Consider the following 9,633-nt stretch of genomic DNA (forward strand, 5'->3'; position numbering starts at 1 on the left):
TTGTTTACAATATCACCGTGTAATCCCTTTATAAAGGTAGAGTGAAGCAATGTAAGACACGTTCATCACAGCAGAACAGAACCACGGATCACACACAGCTAGACCCACGCATCTATTTTACTTTCAGGTTGTATCTGATTTTCTTTTGTTTGGGAATAAGGTATTTAACCTGAATTTAACATCAAAATGTAATGCAATAATACTGTCCCTGTGTGTACTGCTCTATGTTAAATGTGGAGGGGCGGGGGGATATTTAGAAGCATTATATTGTTTCACAGAAATTAGTCATATGCCTTTTATGTATGGCTTTTTTGGGTAAGCTGTTGTATGTACTGGAAAGACGACAGCTGTGTGTCCGAGGTGTTTTTGGGGTTGTTACACTGAACCATTTTCCTTGCATTATGGCTGATATTGTGATCTTTTAATCCTCTGTCTCTCCAGACTCTCGAAGATCCATCATGGTCTCCTTCCCCATGGCAAAGCTCATTTTCATGGTTGTTCTTTCTGGCCTAATTTTGGGTGGGTGTTTTTTTCATCTCAGATGGCTAGCTATACACAGGTTATGATGTATTATTTGCAGGAAGCTCTATAGGTGTCTCATAATGACAGTTCACTGTGTGGGGGGTGAAAATGTAACTATTTAACTATTCTTTTTTATGTATATTTAAGTTCGTCCCCGGACAGGGGACAAAGGTAATTCAAAAAGCTACTGGGCATTGTAACACTGTGACCATACAACTAAACTAGCATTTAAATGGGAAATTAGGAGCAATCTGCTGATTGAAGAACACTTGGAACAACTATTTTACTCAAATGTGTAACAATGTTGCACCACTGTAATGAACTTATCCTGGGGTCTGTGACAGAGGAATATGTTAGCCCAGTGGTTCCCAAAAACTCTGAGCTGAGAACCAACTAAATGAGGAAATGCATTGTCTCTGAGTGAAAAATGATATGCCGTAATTTTATTGCTTTATGCATTTTTCTCTGTATTTTTCCATCAGCATCCGAACAGTGTCAGGACAGCTGCCCTGATGGCTGGAAAGGCTTCAATGACCGCTGCTTCAAGCATTTTCCACAGCAGTGGGACTGGGTCCAAGCTGAGGTAACACAAAACAGCACTAATATGTCCTTTAAAATTAAATTTTAACAGCAGCAGCAACAGCAAGACCAAGAATAAGAATAAGAATAAGAATTCAGTGAATATATTAATATATGTAGGAATTTCTTATAAGAAATTATGGTGTTGAATATAAAGATAAAAAAAACAAGTCAGGAGCTCCTTTTGATGTTTTAATAAAATGACAAAAGTATAAGCATAGTTTTTTACTTTCTACCTACAAGAAGCCAAAAAATTAGGTTTATCTTAGAATATATCCTAGACATAACTTTCCTCACAATAGCCTCCTCTGGCTTTAATTACCATTAAACAAATTATTGGAATTTTGTCCAGTCATTTTGCAATGTGGGAGGTGGAGGGTTGAGAGAGATGTGGAGGGGTATACATTACATTACATTACAGGCATTTAGCAGACGCTCTTATCCAGAGCGACTTAGACAACTTTTTACATAGCATTTTACATTGTATCCATTTATACAGCTGGATATATACTGAAGCAATGCAGGTTAAGTACCTTGCTCAAGGGTACAACGGCAGTGTCCTTATCCGGGAATCAAACCTGCGACCTTTCGGTTACAAGCCCAGTTCCTTACCCACTGTGCTACACTCCGTCCTAATTAAACTGAGTGAAATCTTATCTACCTTTTTTAAAACTTAAAAATCTTTTCAGGAATCTGATTTAAAGAAAACCCAATTACATTCAATTGTAAATGTGTTAATTCATGTGGCTGTCAGGATTCTGCCTTTGTCTCTGTTTTTCCTTTTTGAGCCGCCAGATGGCGGCACTTCTGTTTTGTGTTCCGCTCGTTCCCCTGTGGTTAATTGTATTATGGTTTTAAATTATTCAATTATTGTTTCTGTCCATGTCTTGTTATCCCCTCCCTCTTTGGATGATTGTTCTTTGAGTTCACCTGTGTCTTATTAGTTGCCCTGCCTATTTAAGTCCTCTCTTTGCCTGACTCAGGTGCTGGTTCTTTGTGTTTCTGCCTGTGTTGCTGTGTGTTTCTGCTTGTGAGTTTCCGCCTGTGTGTGTTCTGCCCTGCCCGACTTCTGTTCTGTGTGTTCTTGGATTTTGTGAAGTTTGGCTGTTTTTTATTTTATTTGCGGAAGTTTTTGAGTAATCTTGGTTTTGCCCCTCGTGGCCCCTTTGTTTCCAGGTTTTTTGTAATTAATGTCTTGTATTTTCCATTTGGAGTTCTTGGGTTTTTTCCCCCCCACTCTGCTTTTGGGTCCATTTCCCTGCAAACCCTGACAGTGGCATTACCATTCTCATCTTTTGATGAATGTCTTATTGCAATTTTGTTTTCCTAGTATGTTTTTATAGTTTTCTGTAAACTCAGCACTCTTCAAGAGGAGGACACTGATCCCTCAATGTGTCCCTGAGTACAAATAAAAATTAAGAATTATTTAAATAATAACAATTATTCAATTAATAAAATTATGTATCGGCACATTTTCAAAAAACGGGTGGTTTTAATGAATTTCTATCCGTGTCTTTTTAAATTCAGAAGAACACAGTTAATTTGTCTACTGCACTAACTGTCTAATGCACAGACTCATTTCAGTGTCGAGCAAAATAATCAATATAAATTATAATAAACTGACATCTCATGTCCTGTGTTCCATTGCAGTCATTCTGTGTGAGTCAAGGAGGAAACCTGGCCTCAGTGCACAGTGCTGAGGAATTTCAGTTTCTCAAGGACCTCTGCAAAGCCGCCGATCCACAGGAAAATCCATTCTGGATCGGGCTGACAGACTGCCAAAAGGTATTATGGAAAAAGATGGCAGGTGTGCACATGCCAGCCAGACTTGAGAATTTCCTGGAGGGACTCAAAGGAATCAGTTAGGAATTGATGGAGTCAATTCTCCATTGAATGAATGAATTGGATTGAATGGATCAATTTAAAATGGGAAAAAAAGGTTGATGCCACTCTGTGTTAACAGACTATCAGACCACTTATTTAACAAAATATAAAAAGCTATTAATCAACATATGATGATTCATGAAATAATATTGAAGACACATTTTCATGAGTAAGATTATTGAATTATTGTGCAATTAAGAATGTGAAAACATTTAATGTTATAAATAATATGATTACTTCAACATACCTCTTTTGAGAACATCATTATGAATGATATTAAAATTGATATATGATATGATATGAAGTACATAAGTGCCCACTTTCAAAATTAGTCAAAAATCTAAGTGTCATTCTGTAATTACTGAATACATTTTACTTGTTATCATTTAACAGAAGAAAATACATATTTAAACACAAACATAAATGAGACAATTACAGCAACTTAAAAAAAGACTTTCTGCATCACTGATAAAGTAAACTGCATTTTAAGAGGCAATAAGAATTGCCAATGCTGAAAAAGTGAATTATGCAAATGCGGTGTTGCCAAAAGCAGTCCCTTGAAATAGGGAAAATTACCTACAGTTCCTTATTATAAAATAAATTAACTTAATTTTTATCAGTCTACACTCAATACCACACAATGGCAAAGTTAAAACAGGTTTCAGTTTTTTAAAATTTTTAATAAATTAGCAAAAATTCAAAACACCTGTTTTCGCTTTGTCATTATGGGGTATTATGTGTAAATTGATGAGAATAACAATGAATTTTATCAATTTTAGAATAAGGCTGTAACGCAACACAATGTGGAAAAAGTGACGGGGTCTAAATACTTTATGAAGGCACTGTACCTATACTGTGTCATTGGTATAAAAATGGTTCCTGGAATATTTTTGGTTTGGTTACATAAGTAATAAAGGACAGAAGATGTAAAATTGACCCTTGTAGGACACCCTTATTTCAGTGGTCCACAGTGTCAAAGGCTTTTGAAAGCTTTCAATAATTTTGCCCATGTTACCTAAATTGGAACATTTAAATTCATTATGCTACAGAATTCTAAGCGGTGGGAGTCCATTCAACCAGGAATGTATTTGTATTTGACTCTGCTGTAGTGCACACTAGTACTGTCATCACCGCAAGCATTTTTCCTAACTTTCTTCCTTTCGGTTCAGGAGGGTACATGGATGTGGTCAGATGGCTCTAAAGTGGATTATCAGCGCTGGAATAGTGGGGAGCCCAACAATTTAAGTGATGAGGACTGTGTGCACTCAAACTGGTCTGGTAAGATTAAGCAAATTCTCCTTAATACTGCCTGCTGGATTCAACTGGATCTTACTGACCTTTCATTTTTATCTTGTATCTACAGTACAGAAAATGTGGAATGATATCCCCTGCACATATCAGTACAGATTCATCTGTGTTCAGCGTTCAGCAGGGAGAGCGTGAAGTGCTGGCATCAATGAAGACAAGCAGCTCTCTGACCTGTCAGAAGGATATGGGTTTTAAGCTTTGATTTCTCACTGTCCATTTGAATTATCTCTGTTACCTCTGTCTCTCAAATAAAGCCTTCCTAAGCATCTTATCGAGGTCTTGAGGTCATGTTTCTCTGGTCATTTGTGGTCAGTATCACCTCCTGTTTTGTCCAGACTCTCAAACAGGGACCACGGTCACAATACCTCATAAGTTCCTCCGCATGTATACATCTTATTAAAATAGCATGCTAGTCATCCCATTCAATAACAATCTGTGTCCAGGAGCATTAGGGATAACAGCATACATGTTGGCTACATGCACTGTATAGGTTTCACACATACAATTCATCAGAATGTCACTGAATATACATCCTCAAGGTACTGATAACACCAAGTTGGACATAACATTTATTATCAGAACCAAGTTATGACAGTTCATTTAAAAATGTGGTTTTAAATATCTACATAAGTAGAAATAACACAGTATTACAAAAAACCTTGCCCCACTGTTGATGGCCCTAAAGCAAACATACGGTATTTAATGGAAAGATAGCAGCTGTACTGATTTTAAATGAATGCCAACTCTTTTATGTCAATCAACAGATTGACATAAAAGAAATTAAAAATTAAAATTGAATAAACAGAAATTAAAATTATTTATTGGAAAAGGCTCCTGATTATATATATATATATATATATATATATATATATATATTGCTTACTGTCAGCTCAAATCTAAAATATGTCAGTCTCAAGAATCTGGAACCTCCAAAAAAATGAGAAAGGATGTTAAGTACCATCAAAGTTTATGAGATTTATGGCAAACAATTAAAAAAAAATAAATAAGCCCATCTCTCCCGTCAGCAGAAGGATGCCAATGTCCAAGATAAATATGGCTTCTCCCAGAATAATCAAAATGTGTTTTAAAACACAGTCCCATCAAAGAACATCTTGGCTTGGCCACGCGTCTTCTGATGTGTCCCATGACACCTGTGCCAAAGGCAGGAGCCACATCCCTGTTTTGCAATGGAAAGTCCTGAGACTAAATGCTGAAATGATGGCAAAAATAACCTGACATACCTGTTATTTGTCAAGTCATTGATTTAGGATGACTTCAACAGCTTCATTGAAACATGCTGGAGGGTACAGCTAGGAATTGATGCAAATACCGAGTCAGCCATTTGTTTAATTAATCCTTTGAAGTGTAGATTTTTTGGATTTTTTTTTCTTTTTCTTTCTAATATGTCCTATCCACCTTATTCCTAGCTCCCATGATACCTTGCATGAATTATGGGCGCGACTTCCACTTTGTTACACCACTGAACCGGAACCGGTGTTTGCGCCAGCGATAGCAAAATAACAAATCGATATGTGGGAGCAAAGCCTGTCAACCCTGAAACGCGACAATGTATTGGTTAATCTCGTAAAAAAACATGTTTTCAACGTACAAAAATGCCAAGTTACTCACACGTACAAGACATACACCGTCTATAACTCATTTATTCAGACTGCCAAAATCCAGACCTGCCATTAAAAGTATCGATATCTAAATGACGCCAAGTTACAGTACTACAAACAATATAGGCTATCTTGCCTCACCGAAATTAAATAAGATGTATTCCAAAGCAATGCTACCCAATATTTTCTCAATTCTTGCAAGTCACTTGGCCCTGTGTGTATAAGCATGCACTACATGGACAGGCCAAACATATGTGGATGGCTTTCTCACAGTCAAGATTGATTGAATAGGCGTCTATATGTCCAATTTGTATTGGTGTGTATGTATTTCGCTGTCCAGCCTTTCTGTTGCGTGAATGATTGTATGTTTCTTGGTATAAATGTCTGTTCGTAAATGTGAATGTAACATGCTGCCAGGGAAATGTCCCCATGAGGATAAAGAAGTTCTCTATGTATGTATTTGACATGCAGTATTTATTGTACGTAGAAGATATACAATAACTTGTACATTTACTAAAATTCAGTTCAGAAGCAAGTATAAACATATATTTTGTGGAGAAATATGCTGCCTGTAGTTACTCACCAGCAGTTTTCTACATGAATTTCAATGTGTTCCATGAGGCAATGCGAAATATTTGACACTTTGATCTGACACAAAGTTGGCATGACATTGTAAAATGGTAAGATTACAAAACACAGGGCCAAGTGACTTGCAAGAATTGAGGAAATATTAGGTAGCATTGCTTTGGAATACATCTTATTTAATTTCGGTGAGGCAAGATAGCCTATATTGTTTGTAGTACCCTAACTTGGCGTCATTTAGATATCAATACTTTTAATGGCAGGTGTGGATTTTGGCAGTCTGAATGAATGAGTTATAGACGGTGTATGTCTTGTATGTGTGAGTAACTTGGCATTTTTGTACGTTGAAAACATGTTTTTTATGAGATATCATTTATTTTTGCAAAGCGTTTTATTATGAGAGTTCGAAATGCGAAGTGACCCTGTAAGAAACGGTTGTGGATTATGGCTATTGTTGTGTGAATTTGTACAGACTGATGAGCGTGTACCGTTTAGCAGTTTCGGTTTGCTATTTATGTAAAACAGTGGCTGTGACAAAGGGTGCGGTGGCGTAAGCGTAAACGCATCAGAAACGCAGGTGAAATATGGCCAGTGTATATACTCACGGATTTGACGGCCATCCAATGAGCCTTGATTGACCAAAGAATCAGCAAGCCCGTAGAATTAGAACTCCCTAGGTCGCAACTTGTGTAGCCTTCTGTCCTGCTCCGTTGTCTGTTATTTCGTGGAGATGCACCTTTAGTGTTTGTAAGGTTTACAAGGCATTTTGATAGGCTTATCTGCAGGTAGGAATCCTCTTCGCTGTTTTGCTAAGCTAGAACCGGAAAACTTGATAGTGGAGAACAGGAGCTGACGCATATGTCCCAGCAGGCTTTGCATATGAGAAAATAACAACAGTCTGAGAGGAATTAGGAGAAATGATGAAATTACGCAGTTGAAACAATATGTTTTTAGCAGAATGGGCATGTAGGTGAAGGTTGACATGATGACAGACTATAGTGCGAAGTAAATGAAGTGACCATGAGCGAGCTTAGTTTCCTTGTGGAACGATATATTTAACAGTCTGTATAAAACAGTGATTGTTCAAAAGTGGAGGGTTAAGTAAGGTGAACTCTATTGTACTGATGTGCTTTTTCTCATGTTCAGTACTAGTTATATTATGAGTGAGTCATGATTTTGAATGTAATGTTTTAATGGGGAGTTGCAGAACATACATACGTAGTAATTGTTTGTATGTGGCTAGATAGAGAACAGGGTGAGGTAACATGAATGTAGAAACGTGGCGTTTCCCGATAAGAAGGTTTTGTACGGTAGCCAAGTGAAGAAATATAGTTAGTATAAATGGCACAGTGGTGAACTGGTGTAACTTTTTAATAAAAGGAATACATTTGCCGTCATGAAATGCATATAGGTGGCCGTGAGTGAGTTTTCGTAAAGCAAATATAAGCGTAAGGAAACATTAGTGTAAATGAGGAAATTATCTGCCTGAGGGCGAGGCGGGATTCAATCCTTAAACCGGACGTTTAGCAGTCTGTGACTTTGCTAGTGCAGCACCATGACATAGCTATGCAATGCGTGAAATATCATTAGCAAACCTGTCCGTGGTTTTGAAGAAGAACACAGACCAGTAAGCACAGAAGAGCTCCCGTTGAATCCATATGGCTTTGCAATATTGTAGCCGGTTAATAACTGAACGTGCAGATGGTACGTCATAATGCAGTGTATACGTTCAGTGAACGGCGGGTAGATATGGTGCAAAAGCAATAATTGAGAAGTAGCAGACTATTATTAGTGAGGGTAGAAGCAGGTTGAATAAACATGTTCCTAGCTGGGCTTGAACCTAGGACTCAGTGTTCCCAAGACTGTAACCTTGCCCACTAGGCCACAGCAGACTAGCTGTTAAAACTGGAAATGTTTCAGAGTAAAAAGTTATGGGTATTTTGCGTGTGTATGCGAGTTTTTGATTGGGTTGTGTAGGTGAAGATTTGGCTGGTGTTGGTAGAATGTCCAATGGGGAGACATGTTGTTAGTGGGATAGGCGGCAGGAAAAATAAGAAGAAGAAGAAGAAGAAGAAGAAGAAAACGCAAAATCCCCTTAGTTTGGGGCTTTATTGTGTGGACATGTGAAGTTGTTTATGATTCTGTCTGTTGAAATGGGGTGAGAATGTACAGAATTTAATGTTTTTAAGGGCTGAGTGTCAGTGGCTGTTGTGGTTATTTCTGTGGGGAACCCTGAAAAGTGCCAAACTCTCAGTGCTGTATAGGTATGGGGCATGCCCCCACCAAGGCGTAACTTCCCCAATATGAGGAAAGGTGGCCGCTAGCAGCACGTTTAGGAATCCGTACATATTCACTGTTGTAACCCAAGTCGCAGGACGCAAAATAGCCGTTCGGAAAGCGGTTTGAAATTATGAAGCGACGTCTGCGCCATTGGATTTAATGGGTCGCGATGAGATAATTCCAAGTGTGTTGCTTGTCTTAAAGTTGATATAGTAAATAAGGCTGTAATAATATAACTATATGTATGAAGTTGGTTTTTTACATTTAGACAGTTTATTATTTTACAGGACATACATTTCTGTAACGATGTCCAGTTCTCTCTGATAAATACAAAGTAAATACACTAGCGGTTAAAGTGGTTGATACACGTCCCATACCTATTTAGAGTCTCCAGTTAATCTACCTGCATGTCTTGGGACTGTGGTAGGAAACCGGAGTACCCAGAGGAAACCCATGCAAAAAACCAATGCAAACTCCACACAGAAATTCAAGATTCAAACTCAGGACCTTCTTTCTGTGAGGTCTTTCCACTGCACTACCAAGCTGCCCTAAATGATACTTTTAAAGGACAATAATAATGACTGGCATGTCATTAAGCATTATGTCACAAAATTCATAGAGTACTTTTTCTCCGGTGAATTTACATGTTTTTCTGAGTCAGGCACATTTGGCAAGTTTGAGTATGTTTTGAATTTCAGAAATTTGTAAGTGAAATCTTACCTCATTTCTTTATAATTATCACATTTAAAGAACAGATGTAGCTGTGTCAATTAGCTGTTAGTTGCAATGGGAGCACACCCTTTTATTGTCTGGCGGTGTTGGTCAGTCTGAACTTAAAAGGTTTCTGCATTTTATGTTT

General features: G+C 37.7%; 1 protein-coding gene across 1 annotated transcript; it reads left to right on the forward strand.

Annotated features, from left to right (window-relative positions):
- On the forward strand, positions 1 to 4,564 carry LOC135260901 (lactose-binding lectin l-2-like). The gene is made up of 6 exons (XM_064346616.1): positions 1 to 127; positions 442 to 519; positions 1,005 to 1,105; positions 2,752 to 2,886; positions 4,155 to 4,263; positions 4,349 to 4,564. Exons 2-6 carry the CDS (start codon positions 459 to 461, stop codon positions 4,426 to 4,428), a joined length of 486 nt encoding a protein of 161 aa, XP_064202686.1. The 5' UTR covers positions 1 to 127; positions 442 to 458; the 3' UTR covers positions 4,429 to 4,564.
- The last annotated feature ends 5,069 nt before the right edge of the window (positions 4,565 to 9,633 follow it).

Source organism: Anguilla rostrata, chromosome 8 (assembly GCF_018555375.3).
Source record: "Anguilla rostrata isolate EN2019 chromosome 8, ASM1855537v3, whole genome shotgun sequence".
NCBI lineage: Eukaryota > Metazoa > Chordata > Actinopteri > Anguilliformes > Anguillidae > Anguilla > Anguilla rostrata.

Coding starts and splice junctions, on each gene's coding strand:
- LOC135260901 (XM_064346616.1), top strand. CDS start 459: ATGGTCTCCTTCCCCATGGCAAAGCTCATTTTCATGGTTGTTCTTTCT. Junction 1,106..2,751: donor GGGACTGGGTCCAAGCTGAG/GTAACACAAAAC, acceptor GTTCCATTGCAG/TCATTCTGTGTGAGTCAAGG. Junction 4,264..4,348: donor TGTGCACTCAAACTGGTCTG/GTAAGATTAAGC, acceptor TTGTATCTACAG/TACAGAAAATGTGGAATGAT.